We start from the raw sequence: 19608 nt of genomic DNA on the forward strand, positions 1-19608 counted from the left end.
AATGTATATCTAAATTAAACTTGTACATTTTTTAAAAAAATTGGCATTTTCTGAATTTTTTTGAACGTTATCACTCAGGCTTTGTTCCTTTGATGAATGTCACTGAAAGTCACCAAAGCAGCAGCCACATATCTTTGAAGTCTGTCCCTACATAAGCGTCAGTTTTCAGTCAGTTTTCAGTCAGTTCTCTTCGGAATACTTGGCTCGTTGCACCTGAACTCTGTTCTTGCTCCTGAACTCTGTTCTTGCTCCTGAACTCTGTTCTTGCTCCTGAACTCGTTTCTTTGGATTTGCCTTGACGAGAACTACGATTGATTTGAATCAACATGATCCCAACACACGTGGTCTTTCTCGGCGCTGCCTCCTACGAGTCCGTCAGCTGCGTCACTGCAAACTTTCAAGCCTTCGTGACGGATCTGAGTCACAAGGACTTGGACGTTGAGGAGAGCCTGCAGGAAATGGTTGAGCTCATTTTCAAGAGGGCCGTGAAGAAACCAGACTCTGCTGCAGTCTTCGCGGAGCTGTGTCAACACCTCTCAGAAGTAAGTGATGCATCTATGACTGGAAGCTACTTTATCCTGTTTCTTACTTAGTTGGACAGCTTGTATTTGTATGCAGGTTTTAACCTTAATTGAACACACTGATCACTATGTATGTATGTGAGTTACATTAGTGTTAATACTCCTTTATGGTTTTCTCCTCTTCAGGTGGAGTTCCAATCCTTGTCTGACTGGTCAGCCAGCGTCTCCTTCAGGTCTCTGCTGGTTAAACACTGCCAGGCAGAGTTCATGAAGAACTTGGACAAGGAGGGCATTCATCAAAAGAGTGAGTCCTGCCTGAAGCCAGTCCAGGACGTGAGGGTCATCGACCGGCTGAGGGAAGAGCAACAGAACACCAAACCTTCCGGTCGCTTCCTCAGTATGCTGAGGTTTATTGGGGAGCTGTTCCTCTCCAAGGTGCTGGCAGAGAAATCCATGCACTGCTGCATCAGGAGGCTGTTGCAGAAAGGAGACGGGCCGTCTCTTGAGGGCCTCTGTCAGCTCCTCCAGATGATCCAGCAGGACCTGGAGGTGGTGACGGAAAAGGAAGTGATGGACACCTACTATAACCAGCTGGACCATATCGCAGAGAAAGAGAAGAGGGCACCAAGGCTCTCCCTTTTGTTGAAGGAAACAGTGGATGCCAGGAAGATGGCATACTCCACCCCCCACTAAGTTTTTAATGAAAACTCATGTGGGAAATACAACTTATACACTTATACAACTTATACAGTGATATTTGTAAATGGACAGAAACCCCCCACTGCAACCCCTGCTCCTACTCTGTATAATTTGCACTGGGTGACATCATGTCTGTACACTGTTTGTGGTTTGTACTATGTTGTCGACTAATGAATAAAATGTTTTAAATTTAATTTGGGTGTTTTTATGTCTTGCATGCAGCTGCCCTCACATTTCAATTAAAACACATGTGGGAAATACAACTTATACATTTCCCTTTTTCCCAATAATCAATGAAAAGCACAGATGCCTGGAGAGTTTCTGGGACAACATTTGACAAAAGTACTTATTCTGAACTGAACATCAAATCCAAATGAGAATTCAGTAAAAAAAACATAATTGATCTCATATTTTATCTCCTAACAGCTGGTTGTGTACCACTAGTTTCACTTCAAGCTGTGAGGATATTCAATATAAGCCTCTGGAGAGTGATATTTATGAATGGACAAAAAGCTTGGCTTTATTATATCATCAGCAAGAGCATGATATTATTTGACAAGGACAGACAAACTGCAGCTTTGTGTTGAATAACACTATTTTCAACCAATCCTTTAGACATTTCAGTGCATGTGTAATAAATATGGCATCAGAGGTCAGACTCCTAAAATTAGCTCAGTATCGTCTGCTGAAACTCAGAGACTCTGTCTGTGAGCTTATGTTTGTGCACTGGACTAAAAATGTGTTTCTTTTGGGAGACAAACTCGCAGCATATTTCAGGATTCCAGTAGCTTAAGTGGGACAGTTGTTGCATGGATGGGTTGGCCTGGCCTGCCAAAACGTCCTATGCACTCACTACATGAAAAGTTGTGCAACAGGCAGTACTGCACCGATTGTCTTCCTTGGCCCCATGAGCTTCTTCGAGTTATGTAAATATATAGTCATCACAAACAAGGCATTAAAATTAAGGCATATTACAACAGTGCTTTAAGGATTTATTTCTCTCATTTGTACACGTATAAAGAATATATTCATCGCTTCATGAGTTCCCAGATAATAGGATAGACAGACAAATAACTGAGATTATTCCTGAAAAATGAGCAACTGAGAATTTGAAATTGTAGGACAGTCTGACACTGGGTCCGCACAATACTGTCAGTGTCGGCTTTACTTAAGAGCATGCGATTCTGCTGTCTTCTTGCCATATCATGCACCAAAGAATGAGGCTGTGAATGAATAAATAAAAGAATAAATCATAAATATTAAGAAGTTGGGGAGACCAATTCAAATGAATGGAGGTTAATCTAGATCAGTGGTTCCCAAACTTTTTACAGTCTCGTACCCCTTCAGACATTCAATCTCCAGCTACGTACCCCCCCCCCCCCCCCCGACGCACGTATACAGCCTATAACACTTGAAACTTTGAAATTGTCAGGGATTTCAGGACTTATAATAATCGTAGATGACAAAATAATGTCATCTACGAAATTCTTAAGGATCAATTAATCGATTGTCGATTAATTATGCCCATCCCTAGTTTTGACTAACGGTCACTAACCTACCTGTAACTTTTTTTGGCAGTGTAATTATTTTGCTGAATATGGGTATTTTTGGCAATGCGAGTTGGCTATTCAGACTATTTAATATTGCGCGATTATTTATAGCTCAGTTTGAAAATGTAATGGGCTTTTTCATTTTGAAAACGCAGATAAAATGTTCTCCCCACGTACCCCCTGAACCACTTCGCGTACCCCTTGGGGTACATGTACCCCAGTTTGGGAACCGAGGATGTAGAGCAACCGGACCAATTACCTCACATCAGTGGATCCTAGGCTCCACTGGGGGATAGTGGTCGGAGAGTTTCTTAATTTCTTGTAAGTGACTCCAGTGCGTTCTGTGCACTCTGAGCGCCTGATGGCACAGTCACATTCACAAGGCTACAGGCTTGCGTGGGTCAGTCACCTGTGAAGACCAACATCATTTACCCCTGAACCAGAAATGCGCTCCCTTGGCCACAGGGATGAGCCAGCCCCACGCCACTACGCTGCCATGGGTGGGACCAGGACACCAGTGGACACAGGAGCTGGGTCAGGCTGTCGTGTTGACAGGACTTCAACCACCTATTCATTGCACAATATCTTATACCATGTAAATTTAAAAACAACAATGGACCATAACCATTTAAAATTAAATGTATTTTTTTTTAAATTAAATTAAATTAAATATAAAAAATTAAATTAAATTCAATTCAATTAAATTAAATATATATTTTTTTCATTAAATTAAATAAATTATAAAAAATAAAAAATGCGCAGAAGCCCACTGCGCACATCCTGCGCAGAAGCCCACTGCGCAGGAATTGCGGGCGCAGTTTTTTTATTTGTTTATTATTTATTTAAATTAAAAAAAAATTTAGTATTTGTATTTAATTAATTTAAATTTACATATTGTAATATATTTAGCAATTAATAAGCGAATTCCAATTATTCCGCATATTGCCGGCATGAAGATGAGAAAGAGGAGGAGACCCGCGACCCTCTTGCTGAAGAGCGATCACTCTACCCACTAAGCCACACCACCTGCTGAATTCCCTGTGGAAATAAGCCAAGTACATGGACAAATTATCCTGTACGTGTGTCCGTGTCATTCTATGCTGCTTTTGATATGCAGTTTTGTACTTACAGGAGAAAACTTCCTTCAAAGTCGTACACAACACAATATGGATGACGGGTACACAGTTGTAGCGATGGTGGATACTTGTGTATTCCAAACACATGAGCTGTTAAAAGACCTACCTCGTACATAACTAACCATCAAGTAGATAAACTACAGGTCTATTAGAAGAATTTAGATAAACCATTAATATTAGAAGAAGAGAATTTCCTTCTCAAATGAGAGACTGTCTCTGTTTACAGCTTAATCCTAATATAGCTTAAAAACCCAAAGCAAAGAATTAAATCATTTCAACATCCATCAGTAGAAATTCAATTATCTGAAATAGTTTTAATAAAACATGCACTTGTCAAAGTGTAGGTGTGCTATGTCTTGAAAAACAGCTTCGGATTCCTATCACTTGTTGGTGCATATGTACTATCTTTCTGGAGGCCACGTGTGAATTACGAAATGTGAGAATGGATTTAATAAAAAGAACTGAACGGGATGCATGACAGTTTGCGTGTGTATGTTGGGCGGTGCCAATTTCAAATCTCGCCTAGGGCGCCAACATTGCCAGGGTCGGCCCTGAACCCTAGAACACTACCGTTGGGTGATTTTTACCCAAGCGAATGTGGTCATAGGATTTTCACTGTGTTGCTGCTGTCTGAGTTGCGTGGGTCCTTGGCAGTGTTGTGCATGAACGAGTTCAAAAGAACGCGTTCACTTTTATGAGAGCGTTGAACTGAACGCAACTTAATGACAGATAATGAATTTGAACAATGAACACGTTCATATTATCTGAGGTCTAGCTAAAAGGTTACGGAATTTTTTCCTTGTCCTGAGGAGAGACGCTGTCACCGGGGCTAGGAAGCGCCGCGCCGCACAGCACCAATACAAGGAAAGCCAGGCGCCTCCTATCCACCCGTTAAAGCTTTGTGCGATAGAGAGAGAGGCTATGAAGACCATCATTATATACCCCCAAACCAGTACATTGAACGGGTTGATTTGAGCACGTTGGTATCTGGTTATATTATGGTCTGAAGTGAATATAAGCCGTTATGAAGGGTTGTGTTGTGTGAGTGGGTGCAGCAGGTAGAGGCAATTATTGAGAAGGGGGACATTAAATAAATGACCCTGTAAACTGATGCAGACACAACAAATTGAGCTACAATTTGGTTACTTGCTGCTGGTTACATGTAGCTAAATTTGGTGAGACAGGTCAAGGGTCATGAATAAAAGCCCTGTGCCACACCATAAAAGAAACATCACGGACAGTAAAACACTCCAACAAATGTCAAACTAATGCTGAAGACTTTTTAATCATACAAGGGATATTCAGCATCTTGTCCTATGTTCTAAAAAAAAAAAAATAAAAAGTAGTGGATGTCAATGTAGACAAGTGGAGCCTTGGTGAAATCTTGATGATATCAATATCAAAAAGCAACTACAATAATACCATAGTTTATTGATCACATTGAAATGTACACAGCACTGAGCCTTGTAGTATCATATAAACAGAAGTTGGTACTGGACAAGTACAAAAATAACAGGCACTAAAATCAACAGCCCAAAATAGTGTCTGACAGACAATAACTATGTAATAAAGTGTTTTTTGAAACTGAGCAGCATTTATAAATCCGATTTTCATCAAGTCAAGGCAGCTCGGTGATGATCCTCCACAACATTCTGGCTCTCTTTATTGCACTGATTCAAGTCCGTCTTCTCCACCTTTCTTTAAACTACAATACTTGGATATGTTGACAGGCATAAATACTTAAAACAGGTATAGAAGTGTGTCAAGTCAGTACCTTATAGAAATGAAAGACCATATAAAAAAACATGTCTGTGAAAGACATGAATAAGACCTTCATATTCAAAACAGTTGTTACACATCCCATCATTTGTGTGTTGTTGTTGTGCAGAGCTGCCTAGAACTCCCAGGAGTCCATCCACTTGAGGCCAGCCATGGCGCTGCCCGGCTCGTGTGCCAGAGGACCCGTCATGCCATAGGAGAGCGGATGGAACAGGTAGAAACTACAAGACAGGGAATGTGATACTGTAATTTAAGATCAACACGTTGAGGTCCATGCTTTGTTAATTAAGTAAGATAACAAAAATATTTATCCTGCTCTCATGTGTGTACAGTAAATATGAAGCTACAACAAGGAGACGGATGAATCAGGATAAACAACAGGTAAAGGCTGAAAATAATCCATAACCAAATCTAACCAATTAACAAGTTATATATTTTTTACTTATGAATTAAATGAAATGAAATATAACATGAGACTTCCTGTGACCTTGAATAAAATAGAGGATTTCTCTTCGTTTGAATATTCTTCGAAACATTTTGAATAATTTAATAACACAAGTCAACAAAATATATCACATTGGTCAAGTCGTTTTGAGACTTTTTTATGAAGAGTTTTTATATAATTATACCTATAATTACTGAGTTTTATATGGTACAGGTAGATTCTTCTTTCACTTTAAATAGAGCCAGGATACCTGTTTCCTTCTGCTTCCTGTTTCTCTGCTAAACTAAGCTAGCCACCTGCAAGCTTTACTTAGAAAATGCATGGGTATCAGTCTCATTTTGCATTTCGGAACTAAGAAGGGAAAATGGGTATAAAAAGCAGCTGTATCATCCCAACAACATATAAGGATGATAACACTTTTATGACATCATAAGAATGGACTACAATTAATCCGTCCTTCACAGTTATTACTCAACTTATTGCCTCACCTGTAGAGAACAGTAAACAGAAACAGCATCTGGCCGCCTCTCTTTAGCCAATGAGAATAAGGTGGGCGGAGCAGCAGGTCAGTGTTTTCTAACAGGACGTCAAGTGTAACTCCTAAGAGAAAGAAACAATGATTAAACCAAAACGATATAATCACCATGACAACGTCTAAGCAATAAATAATTTAAGGAAAAGCAACTTGAAGATCACACAAAGTTTGGGCAGAAATATGAGAGTTAAAAAATTGTAATGATGACAGAAAGGTACAATTAAATACCATGAGATAAAATGTAAGCTTTGGCTAAATAAAAGCAGTTTGTTCACATTTCAGTTAATCTGCATCATTAAAATGAGCCATGAGAAGTTACTGTTAGCAACTGTACCAATACGGATTTCCACAACTATCACTGGATTAATGTGACACTGATAAATATTAATTAGTTTTTTTAAGTTAGTTTTTTCTGTGATTCATAAACGTAAATTCGCAAACAGGGGTTTCATGATATCCTGAGACAGTTTAATTCACAGTGAATCTAAAAATAATTGTATCAGGTCTGTGTGTCTGAAAACAATTTGCATAAAAAGTGGAAAATTATCAGCTCTACGTGTCTTGATTAATCTCATGCAGCTTTTTGCTTCTAATCTCTTCCCCTGCAGTGATACTTCAAATCTTGCTCCCAGTATGAAAACATCCGCTGTGAATGATGGAGGAATTTGGGGCAAAATGCTAGCCGTGATGCCAGACGAACTTAGCCCCGCCCACAACATTTGAGGTCGGGAAGTTCGGTCTGGAGTCGCTCCGTTGAGGAGAAATTATGCCCGGTACGAAATCGACCGGGCCAATCAGATTGTCAGGGCGGGCTTTATACGATGATTGACAGATGATCAACGGTAACGTAATCAATCACGTCATCAAAGTGCGCTTAGGTTGATTGCCTGCCGCTGGAGAGCTGAGATGTTTAGATGTTGCAATTGAGTCTGTTTTAGAAGACATCGACAGTGCATTCATTTTGAAAGAGGAACAGAGAACGCGGAGGCGATGCCAAAGCGCCAATCCCTGGCGCTAATCCCTAGCACGCCGGCACTTGGCTGTTCACACCGGACGCTGAAGCGACGCTGAACCGCCGGGCAGCGCTAATAATATCAGCCGTTGATCCAGTAGTATTCAAACATATACTTACTTGTTGCTCCAACATTAAGCAACAGCATCCCAACATTTGTCTTTCTTGGTGTTGTCTTTATACAACATGTTCCGAGGATCATACAACTCACTTTACTTCTCCACTTCAATTATTAATTTAATGTCATCCATGTTGAAGAACTTCTCCGCTGTTTGCTCCGTTAAATGTCAGGTGTCGAGGGTAAATTACGTATTCTCCACTCAAGCCTATGTGGAGAATACGTAGCCCCCCCTCTCTCTCTTTTGATCTTTATCACTGCTTGTGTGGCTTTAGTGGATGAGCAGAGGGGGACATTTAATAATGTCATTGGTAAAATTTAAACTCCAGGACAACAGAAGGGGAAGATTTAGAAGAACGAATATGGACCAAATAGAAGAGCACTTGGTAAAAGAGATCCGATAGTATGATCACTTCCCGTCACTGACTGGCGGATTTGTCCGCCAGAAAAAGGCTACGAGGAGCCGCAGTGGCTATGTAAATAAACAATCGACGAAGAATAAAGAAGGCGTCTCTAAGGTCGTCTTCGACAAAAAAACATTACTCCGCCTAGTGTTCTGGCGGGGAATTGCTTTATAAGACGCGCAGCGCTTGGGGAAGGTTGGGGAAGCATGAATGACAAAGAGTCCTGCGACACAGCTGCGTGAAAAGCCGCCGACACAGTTGCAGAAGCATGCGCTTCAGCGTCCTGTGTGAACCCGGCGTTAGTAAATAACTCACAATGAGTCGTTTAAGATACGTCACATACTACGTTGCTCTGATTGGTTGTCGGTCTATCCAATTGAGACAAGAGCCTTTTTTTTTTCTGGTTCGGTTGAAACACGCCCAATGGAGCGGTATCAGACTCACATTCTGACTAGAATTGTGAGTATGACAACGTCAGGCTACCAAAATGCAGTTGTGGGATTAGATACCTGTTAGCATGCTGCTGAAGAGCATGGCAGGAAAGTAGTGGTGATAGTAGAGGACGCGGCCCATAGTGAAGAAAGGTGCATAGTGAATAATCCAACCGAGGAGAAGCAGGCCTCCTCCTCTCTTCAGAACATGAGAGTGATCTGAAACACAGAGAGGAGAACAGATCATTTACTTCCTAAATTGTTTCAATGAATTGTCTGCTGCTGCAATCCTGCTCTGTCAATAATTATACCCATTCTTCTTTGGTCCAGTGTGAAACCTCTTTGGAGGGCTACAGACGCCACCACCACCATGACCAGATACATGCCCAAACAGGCCAGGTTCATCCACCAGATCACCTGAAAACAGGATTTAACCATGAGGATTTGAATGTGCATTGATCAGACAGGGGCAACAACATGAAGGAGAAGAGACAAGCTTCAAGACTCACAGGGTTCCCCAGTAGGTAAACGCGATACTCTGTATCATTCACCCCTGAAAATCTCAGTCCCTTCACAGAAATAAACCAAGAACATCTGTGGTTAGAACAGTGAAGTACTTCATTTGAATTTAAATATAAACCTTATTCCCTTCACCTGGTAGTTGATGGGCCAATGCCAGGGTTGAGAGGTCATCTCATTGTCTTTGGGTTTCAAGCCACTGTTGCCCTGAAAACAACAAAAGGCATTTATTTCATAATTTAGTTTTTCGTTTTTTCAATCCATAGTTTTTGACAAAACACGTCCTTTAAGCACAGATTGATATTCCAAAGGTTTCTTACTCTGATCATAACAATATGAGACTCCAGTAAGATCTCCAGGAAATGGGGCTTCAGCACAGACAGACTGATGTTGGGCACTGCAGTCAAAACATAAAGAGGCAAATATGTTTGTACGTGGGTGATATTTAAACATACAAGTATATTTAAAAATTATGAAGGAGCAAGTGATACTTTTCATGTACATTTTGGATTTATGTGATCTTCAATGTTCCACTGAGAGCTCGGAGTTTCCTTCAGGTAGGGGCTGCAGGTCACCTCCTGCTGTTCCCAGCCCCTGAATGGAGACAAAACTTTTAAAACGATTTGACTCGTCCACTCACACTAAAGAATCTTGTACAGAGGTAGGGGAAGTTATTTTATTTTATATATTTAAATCTATGCCACGTGTCTATAAAATGTGGGACTGTAAATGAATGGCTCTAACCAAAAACTATAGACTAAAGATTGTCTCTTCTGTCAGCCGTGACATGGCAGCTGTGGCTACGCTGTAATTTGATGTGGCAAAAGCGACAAACTCCTCTCTCCAATGCAGCCTCTCATTCATTTCCATCTCCGTCTTCCTGAGTCAAACGAGACTTCTCATTTATCTACTGGGCCGATTCTAAAAGTTTTTGTAAGTACTTTTCATTTACATATCCACAAAAATCAACATAGGGCACAGACTACCCCTTTAAGTCAGAGTAGTGGTTATTGCTTTTACCACTTGGGAAGAGTCTTGCCAGAGGAGAAAAGAACGCAACCGGTGGCTCGGTGACGAAAGCGGACTTTGCTGCGCAGCACCTTCACAAGGTCGCCCTTTCGACCTCCACACACCTCCACCTGCCACAAGTCATTGGTGTCTCCTGTGGCGTTCTACAAACAGAGCACAAATTCAGTTGCGTGATGGACTCAGACATATCAAAATCACAATCTGATATTATGATGTTACACTATAGTTTTGGGTCTGTCAATCTTCCCCTAAAATTCCATCTGAAAATGTGTCTCTCTTTCTCTCTTGTTGGGTTGAACTCACTATTCCATAGCCTGTAACCTGGAAGTGTTTCTTGGTCAGAGGGGCCTCATAGAGGTGACTATGAAGGTTACGAGTTGTTCTGAAGGAGTGAAAAACAAAATAAATACATAACAAAACACAAGAGGAGATTAATCATTTGTAGGGATTAAGTGTAACATTTCTTTTGTGTTACACATACTCTTTGTGCGCCAACTGAATGATGTCACCATGACGAACCAGATCAGGGGTCCCAGATTGAGCTTAACGAGGATAAACAAAAGAGAATAACAATGAGAGACTCTTACATGACTTCATTATGATTTGTTAATGTTATTTGTTTCTCTTAACAGTAAATCAACCCAATCTTCTCACATTCGTTATGATCCTGCCTGTGAACGAGCCACAGATTGTTGTAGTCCTTGTGAAGATAGGCCGTCACCTGAAAGAATAAAGAATATTTTAGAACAAACAAAAAGCATTATGGGTATGAGCATGTTTAATTATGTTTGTGAATGTGTCACAGCTAAACCTGTAGCCTAACCTGCTGCTGCTTTGCCCCCACTCCCTCTGGGTACAAGTGCCAGTGAGAGTGCAAATAGCCTCCAGCAATACGGAGGTTTTTCACAGTAATGGTGGAACCATATGCTAAATCTAAAGAAACACAAAAAAGGAGGAAAACATCATTACAACATTTGGCACAAATACGGTCCATGGATAATGCCATTTAACAGTGGCATGAGAAGCCGACAACAGCCCGACACCAGCCTGGTATGGGACTGTGCATAAGATGAACAATCAGCCTCAATAATACCTTATATGCGGCTTAAGATACTTTCAGACATGTACTGAGGCCTAGACTTTTTACTGACATTTCTTGGAGGAGCTGTATGTGAGAATGCAAATGTGAAAGTCAGTTGCTCCAGATATTTTCCCGAACCTATCCCTGGTAAAATATCTGGCAATAAGTGATATTGAAAGTGCATTATGATGATATTACTAACATATGACAAATACACAAATATCTCGGGATGAAATATGTACAAAGACATCAACAGGGATGTCAGTTTGGAAAGACTGAGATTCAAAAACTTTTGGCGATAAAGGCTGATGCTAGTGTTGATGTGCTGTCCACAAAAACACATAAATTCCGCACTGACATTTGAACATCATGTTCTGCCTCCAAAGTGTTCTTTGCAGGCACCACCCCTCACCTGAATGTTCTTAACATTTACTGGAATTGTGAAAGTGTCTGAGCTGGATAATCTCCTTCTTTCAACAGCTTTTATCAATCAAAAAGGGGACGGAAACTCAAACAACTCAAACAAAGGCAGCATGGAGTGGAAACATGTGAAGTTAGAGTAGCTGCAGAAAGGAGATCACAAAGCAGATAAACTAGTTTCTGGAAAGTTGAACCAAGAAACGGCTGGATTTATTTCACAATCGTCCTGGACCATGAGGCAAAAAAGCTGATCCCTGGAGCCTGAAGTGGATGTTAAAAACCCAGCTAACCTGCTCGGATTGGAATGTGATTCCCTCTGTCCTGGATGAACCAAACAAGCTAAGTCTCCCTCTTGAAACTCTCCTGGCTTCAACGAGTTATCTTTGCCTCTAAAAAATTCACCCCTCATCATCCCTCTACCTGGAGATTAAAGGATCACCAAAAAGAACACACATATCCCTTACTTTACCTTTTCATTGGACCCTAACTCCCCTCTCAAACAAACAAACAAAAAAAAACACACACACACACACACACACACACACACACACACACACCTCTCTAACTATACTTATCATGAACTCTTAATGGAAGCTTCTTTCATATGTTTATTGAATGGACGGTTATTTGTTCTTATTTGGAAATGAATTTGTTTGCATTGATTACTGGATATTTTGGTCAAAATTTGTTCTTGGTCTGTTTATCCATCACAACTATTTGATTTGATTGTTAACTTGATTGAATAATTCAATTGAATTTATATATGGATTAACCAAATTGATTGTTTATGATTTATTTTTCTTTGATGCCTTTTGTAGTTAGGTACATAAGTTATCCGGCTTTACTCTCACACCGGGAGATATAACAATTTTGATGGATGAAGAATCCCTGTCTGGCGCCCAACTCTTATTTTTTCAAGTTAGAAAAGCTAGGCTACAAGCCCATCTGGCTTTTATCATCAATACTAACGGAACCATTTTTCTTTGATCTCATTAGTGTTTCAGTAAACAGTGCTGCAGCTACATTTTTAGCAACAAGTGTTTGGGACTCACACTCGGGCATGGAGGCGTTGTGCAGGTTGTTCCCGATTAGACGAGACTGGAAGGCAGAACTGAAGAAACCATCTCCCGGTCCACTGGTGAAAGAGAACAATCATGACCACCAAAATAATGCAGGGGATGACTTCTGTGAGCTGAGCAGGGATCACACTTTATCTGTTATACAACAATCAGACTCACCTTTTGTTCAGCACAACAAAGTGGATGGCAAATATCGTAACATAGAGGAAGAGAGGAAGTAGGATGAGGCTGAAAACACGAGCCAGGAAGTGCTTTGCAATGTTGACCTGGAGACATAAAAAAGAACACTGATGAGCTTCAGGCAGTATTTATCAACACTAAGAGAATATAAAAACATGCTGTCAATTACCAGTGAGAGGTTCAGGTCTCCAAGAAGCCTCCAGATGTCACTGACTGTGTTCAGACCAACCAGGAGGATGACGAACAGACCCACAAACTTCACCCCCAAAGCCCCAGCAAGGTTTACACCAGTCAGTACCAGCCACAGCCACCAGGAGGCAGTAAAAGGCCTGAGAGCAAAAGCCAACAGGAGTATTTAATGATGACCATTCAACATTATGAAAAAGCCAGATTTGTTTCTATCAGAATATACTGGTGTTACTCAATTTATTAATCCACAAAAATAAATACAGAAGTCCATCTTAATGCGACAGTCTAACATATAACTTGTGAAACAGTGTTTCACAAATTATTATTTTATGAAAAGTAAAATGAATTGATGATTAACTTTAATTGATCCAGAAATAATCACCCACTAGTTAACTGTTGACCAGCAACTAGTTGTCGACATTTCACAAGCGAAGATAGAAAACTTAAACAACAGCTCTATTAGATTTCCTACCTGTGTCTCTGCTGGTTGAACTTGACCATACTCAGCACTGCAGCCATGATGAAGAACAGGAGTATTGGGTCCAACAGGATGTACTGGGAGATGGTGATTGAGCCAGTGTCTGTCAGGATTAGGGATCGGCATAATTAATCGATGATCGATTAATTGATCATTAAGAATTTCGTTGATGAAATAATTATTTCATCGATAAATTCGCTAATTACACATTTGACCACCGGGGGCAGTGTTTGAAAAAAACGCCACAGGCCTACTCAGTTACCTGCGAGCAGGGGTTATTTGTGCCGGATCCTGCCGGAACAGGATCCGGCACCTCTTGGTTTTGGCCTGCCCGTGTTACGGGACTTATTTGGGCTGATCCGGTACCTCTCGTATAGAAAAAAATATTAATACAGAGCTGCCAACTCTCACGCTTTTGGCGTGTGACACACATCCAATTTCTCACGCCCCAAAAAAAATATTAATAAAATGTTAAAAAAAAATGTATAAAATAAAACAATAATATTCATATAATAATTTACAGAACAAATCCCATGAATTTCATGTTGTTTATTAAGATATAACGACGTCATTTGAAAGACTCGGAGATCTGTTGTTGATGCACCCCGCTTCGCAGACAAAAACTTTTGAAATTTGCCGCATCTGGGGAGCAAGCAGCAGAGAGGAACAAAGAGTTACCTGTTCAATGCAAACATGTCAAAAAGACAGTGGAATTTTCTGTCCTTTTTCAAAAAGAAGGAAGAGTTGCATGTCGCTTCGAAACGAGTCAGAAAAGCCTCGACAAGCGGCGACAAGGGCAGTTGCAGCGTCATGTTGACGAGCAAAACCGGCTGCCGCAGAAGACTAGCGCCGCAACCGCTAGCCAGCTTCACCGACAGCTAGCCAAGCCAGGGCAGGAGGCCGGTACCGCGGCAGCAGCAGGTCAGGTTGCCCGCCAGCCGGAGCGGGAGCTAGCTACAGCGCCAGCAGTCACAGACACACGCAGTAAAACCCGAAACAGGGAGGAGGAGGAGAATACAGACATGGTCGTGATGTGGGGTGTTTGGACAACTAAATATGGTGAGCATACTGTCTATTAATAGGCCGCCGTGCCAATCTTTAAATAATAATAATGGAAGATTTATGTGATTTATTGTAAGCTTTGAACTTTTATTTGTTATGTTTTATAAGTTAGATCTATGTTGAGAAATTAATTGCTGACTGTAAGTCCCACCTGTGTTGATGTGGGCATTTGCCTGTGCTGTGCAGTATAGCCTAAAATAATTGTAAATTATTGTCATAAAATTTATACCATGGATATTATTTGAAATTAAGGCTTGTAAGTCCCACAGCATTGTCAGTGGGCATTTGCAAGGTTTTTTCAGCACCGTTTTCTGTATGCGTTCCGGGACCTATGTCCGTCTCGTCATCCCTGCGCTGTCATATGTACTTTACGTTCCGGCACTTTGTGATTTACAAATTAAGCACTGCCTGCGAGTTACCGTGTATTTCCGAAAGTACACATGAAGACGTCACGGCGAGGTGTAGCGTGTAGACATTTTGAGTTAAAAAATTACTTGGTTCACTGCGAAGCTATCCCAGAGGCTGGGGGAGACGAGGAGCCTGCGTTGTCTGACACAGACGAGGGGAGCGCAAACACCGGAGCCGCGGCCAGGCTAGCCAAGTTAGCACGGGCTGCATTAGCGTCTGACCCCAGAGCATGTTAACATGCTCATCTTTCTCAACACAAATCAGTAGGCTGGTGCTGAAGTTGTATGTGAGTTACTGGTTATTTTTATGAAGCTTTCTATGGAAGTAAATCTGTGTCATCGGGATTTGAAACAAAAAAGACATTGAATTTCTAGCACTGAATATTTATGCATGGAAATTATGTATTTGAATGTTTTTCAACGTTTAAAATTCAACCGCAAAAAATTCAAGCTCAAAAAATTCAAGCTCAAAAAATTCAACCGCAAAAAATTCAACCTCAAAAATTCAACCTCAAAAAATTCAACCTCAAAAAATTCAACTGCAACATCCGGGGATCCAAGGAGGAGCAATCGATTCCAGATTCAAGATCGGGAGCGTGCGTCAAGCAACGAGAACGAGCGGGAGTGACCGACACCAATGCAGCTTTGACTTGTCAGCTAGCACAGTGACTAGCCATGTCCAACAATGGTGCTTCGGTGAGTGTTTAAACTCTTCTATATGCCATCGGTGTAGTTTGTTTCTGTAAGATGTAGTAATAGACAGCTGACATGTGTACATTCACGGACTTTATTGGACATAAACTAAGTGGAACTTAAACGAGATGACGTTCGGATTTTTTTTTTTCCGAACGGGCCAGTGACTGGCATGGGTAACGCCAGGATTTCAATTTTGGATGGGCCACTATTTAATAGGAAAAATAATACTTATTATATGATCCCTGCCTGACTTGTTTGTGTTTATCTGCTGTAGACGAGCTTTAACAGCGCGGTGCGCCGCTCTCTCTCCCGTTAAAAGTGAATGTCGCTCACCCAGCTCTCTCTCTCTCTCTCTCGCTCTACTGTCTCTCTCTCCTGTCACTACATGTGTTAAACCAAATGCACGAAAAGCCAAATCAAATCAGAAATACGTAGACCACTTCTTTTTAACTCGCATACATATTTATTTTCATCAATGCTGCCTACCACACAATCAAATCCGAACATCCCTTCCTCTCTTTGGAAAAGACGGTCGCTCGGTGTCGACGTCGGGACACAATATTGCTCTGATGTTGCATGTCGAAGGTGAGTTAGCTTCAGCGTTGTCAGAGCTGTCAAAGCGTCTTGGTGTGACGTGTCTTAAAACAGCTGACAGGGCCGGGAAACCTTTCAAAATAAAGTTCCCCAGCCCAGCCGTGCCCGTCCTCCGCCCTCATGCCGCCGGTGGAGAACGGTGTCCCAGGTATGTGGGAGACAATTGAAATCCTGGCGTTACCCATGCCAGTCACTGGCCCGTTCGGAAACGCACGCTCCCGATCTTGAATCTGGAATCGATTGCTCCTCCTTGGATCCCCGGATGTTGCAGTTGAATTTTTTGAGGTTGAATTTTTTGAGGTTGAATTTTTGAGGTTGAATTTTTTGCAGTTGAATTTTTTGAGCTTGAATTTTTTGAGGTTGAATTTTTTGCGGTTGAATTTTAAACGTTGAAAAACATTCAAATACATAATTTCCATGCATAAATATTCAGTGCTAGAAATTCAATGTCTTTTTTGTTTCAAATCCCGATGACACAGATTTACTTCCATAGCTTTCTCGACTCGGTGCCTTGTTTGATAGTTTTGAATTACATTTGGCAAAACCTGTCAGACCTAAGTATTATATATCTGTGGTTAAGTTATTGTTTAACATGATTTTTTTTTTTAATTATTATTATTATTTTATTTTGGAGAAAAAAAACAAAAAGAGGGTCAGTTGTGTTTAGTAGCACCGGCTTCTAGCTGTCGGCTCCGCTGCTTAAGATTACGGCAGCGCATATTTTGTTCATCTTGTAATAAAGATCTCAATGAGGAAACACGCTTTGTTTTTTTTATTATCACTGCATTTTAATGTAGCCTATAAATAGTGAGGATGGTGACATGAAGCAAAAATTCATGCTTGTTCAACAACATGACAAAAACATGCTGCTGGACTTCTCAATATGCAGAGTGTCATTTTTTTTTAGGTTCAAGACACTTAAAATATTCATCACAAAAGGTTTTTGATAAAACAAATGAAAACAATGATGTCTTTATCTATTATTTGACAAAATGTGTACATGCTACAGGCCGTCTCCTTCAGATCATTACTCACCAAATATGAGCAGAGCGGCAGTGATGAGAGCTGCAGTGTGAGACTGAGACAACTCCAGCACTGTGAGGTAGGCAAAGATCGGGAGGAAGGAACCCAACACAGCACAGAACTGCGAGAGAAGGAGGAAGGACAGGACACATTAGCACTTAAAATACACGTCTATATTCAAACAGCATTGTCAATAGATTCGAAAAGACACATTATCTATACTGTGGAAACTAAAGATGCATACCGCTCTCATCCCTGCGTAGTTGTGGTGTTCGTATTTATCTCCAGGCTTTATGAAAGGAAAGGTGCCATTATAACCACTCATGTAGCCAGCGAGTCCAATCAGCATCTAGGAAACAGTAAAGGAGGTTAAACAACTTGGCACAATCTCGGTGTATACATGAAAAAGTGACAAAATTTAGTATTTCAGTTAACAATGAGAACTTCAAGAATACAGTATACCTTAAATTACACAAATGAATGAGACAATAGTTTGATTGAGGTCTTTGTCTGTTGTAACCCATGGCATGTACTTTTCCATTTGTAGCCAAGCATGGATAAATCTACACTTCCCTGGCATAGTGCATTATCCCGCCTGTTTCCCCAACAAACTTTCAATTAGTAAGAGAGCGTATGCCTGCTTATTTTTTTAGCGTATTTCTTTTAAAAGCATATGAATTGTTTAAAACTCAGCGTAAATGAACAACATGAAAATATGAATATAACAAATTTCCATGACTTCTCATGAGCTTCTCTACATCAGCCTATTGTAGAGCAGGAATTTAAGTTGTGTGTTATTAGTTTGAGTTTGTGACCTCTCCCAATCTTCTGTAGCGATACCTGTAAATCTCTACCTGGTTTTGCTGCGTTTCTGATGAATCCAACGTTATGTGTTATATTTACACCTGAGGATTATTCTGCTGTCTTACTTTTCCAAGAGGAGGATGGACATCAAAGAAGAAAGTCCTGTTGATGTAGTAGCTTCCCATCTTTCCAAAGTGCGTCTCATCCCAACTGAAAACACACAAAATACACATCAGTGTGTTTACAAACACTACAGAGCATTAAACCTGGAATCATGTGGGTGTGTTCACTCTGTCTCACCACACGTGGGGGGGCTCTGATATATTGTACAGACGTGTGGAGAAGGACAGACCCCCCACCACCAGCAGCAGCAGCAGCAGCTGTCTACCTGCAGCCCCATCACCGGAGCCTCCTCTGGGTGAGAGCCGGGCAGACGTCCCGTTGGAGGAGTGGGTGTCACCTCCTGAGGAGGGTCCAGCAGCGTGACGGAGCGAGTCCTCTGTCACAGACCCGGAGGAGGCGACTGTTCTCCGGTTCCTCAGCGTGGACGTGTCCCCTGTCTGCTTCCACTGTGAGACGCATTCTCCTGTTGCCATGAGGAAACTAAACCCGGGATCAAAATGACCCGAGACACCTCGCTCCCATGCCAGGTGACGTGTAGCTAATGCTAATTGAGCTAGCAGGACAAGCAGCCCTCGTTTAGCTTAGACATTAATAATGTTTAATAAACCTTCCCCACTGCACACATCATCAGCCACTGGGTTAGTCACATTGTTACTGAGCCACCGGGACATTTCCATCAATAACTCACTCAACATGGCGTCTAAGTTTCCACCTCAAACATCCAGTCCGGTGTGAAAACAGTTATCAGCCTGCTAACGCTCCTCCAGCGCCTCACGTGCTACTCTTCAAACCGTTACGTTAACAGCGTAGCCGGCGCACGAGAGCTCGAGTCCACGGAGCGCGGAGGAAGCGAGGGGGCTTCTGGGAGATGTATTCCAGCCAGATACACGAAGATAATTACACGTTTTCCCAGGATCCCTCTGGATTCTCTCCCGGTTAGGCAATGGGAAAAAGGCAGCTGGAAAAGAGACGGACTCGAGGACGCTGTGTGGCTCGATCTGGCCACTAGATGGAGATGTGGTATAATAAATCACCTTTTCTTTCCCCCTGTTTTCAGTTGTTGAGTTGTTGTTCATTAAAGGTATTTACAGCTCCCTGTAAGATTTATTATATTTACATGTGTTCATTAATTATTATTAATGATGCTATGCATCCATCAGATCTTTCGCTCTTGTCAAATGAAGTACAAATCTCAAGTTTTTCAATCCTTGCCTAGTTTGAATTTAATACAGTTATTGGGTGCTGGTTTTTGCATCCATCAATTAATAGTTTATAAATTAGGTAAAATTTGCTC

At 41.2% G+C, this 19608-nt stretch overlaps 2 protein-coding genes across 3 annotated transcripts; one reads left to right on the top strand and one right to left on the bottom strand.

The window, feature by feature from the left end:
- Positions 1-108: 108 nt before the first annotated feature.
- On the top strand, positions 109-1377 carry LOC128450855 (eukaryotic translation initiation factor 4 gamma 1-like). The gene is made up of 2 exons (XM_053434588.1): positions 109-542; positions 708-1377. Exons 1-2 carry the CDS (start codon positions 327-329, stop codon positions 1212-1214), a joined length of 723 nt encoding a protein of 240 aa, XP_053290563.1. The 5' UTR covers positions 109-326; the 3' UTR covers positions 1215-1377.
- Positions 1378-5317: 3940 nt separating this feature from the next.
- On the bottom strand, positions 5318-19151 carry LOC128450854 (protein O-mannosyl-transferase 2). 2 transcript variants are annotated; one of them, XM_053434585.1, is made up of 21 exons: positions 18492-19151; positions 18317-18401; positions 17632-17736; positions 17400-17508; positions 13600-13708; positions 13108-13267; positions 12918-13024; positions 12732-12814; positions 11002-11111; positions 10833-10899; positions 10660-10720; positions 10482-10560; positions 10170-10321; positions 9652-9743; positions 9470-9546; positions 9285-9356; positions 9140-9199; positions 8942-9047; positions 8709-8849; positions 6619-6730; positions 5318-5906 (listed from the first exon to the last, which is right to left on the bottom strand). In XM_053434585.1, exons 1-21 carry the CDS (start codon positions 18785-18787, stop codon positions 5801-5803), a joined length of 2289 nt encoding a protein of 762 aa, XP_053290560.1. In that variant the 5' UTR covers positions 18788-19151; the 3' UTR covers positions 5318-5800. The 2 variants fall into 2 exon arrangements, with proteins under 2 accessions (XP_053290560.1, XP_053290562.1); XM_053434587.1 differs by having other exon boundaries at positions 18580-18632.
- Positions 19152-19608: the final 457 nt, after the last annotated feature.

Source organism: Pleuronectes platessa, chromosome 11 (genome assembly GCF_947347685.1).
Source record: "Pleuronectes platessa chromosome 11, fPlePla1.1, whole genome shotgun sequence".
Taxonomy (NCBI): Eukaryota; Metazoa; Chordata; class Actinopteri; order Pleuronectiformes; family Pleuronectidae; genus Pleuronectes; species Pleuronectes platessa.

What these genes read in the sequence shown, in the direction of transcription:
- LOC128450855 (XM_053434588.1), top strand. Translation starts at nt 327, where the DNA reads ATGATCCCAACACACGTGGTCTTTCTCGGCGCTGCCTCCTACGAGTCC. An exon ending in TGTGTCAACACCTCTCAGAA is followed by an intron (nt 543 to 707) that starts GTAAGTGATGCA and finishes TCTCCTCTTCAG; the next exon opens with GTGGAGTTCCAATCCTTGTC.
- LOC128450854 (XM_053434585.1), bottom strand. Translation starts at nt 18,787, where the DNA reads ATGGCAACAGGAGAATGCGTCTCACAGTGGAAGCAGACAGGGGACACG. An exon ending in TTCAACCAGCAGAGACACAG is followed by an intron (nt 13,268 to 13,599) that starts GTAGGAAATCTA and finishes TTTTGCTCTCAG; the next exon opens with GCCTTTTACTGCCTCCTGGT. An exon ending in GAGACCTGAACCTCTCACTG is followed by an intron (nt 13,025 to 13,107) that starts GTAATTGACAGC and finishes TTATGTCTCCAG; the next exon opens with GTCAACATTGCAAAGCACTT.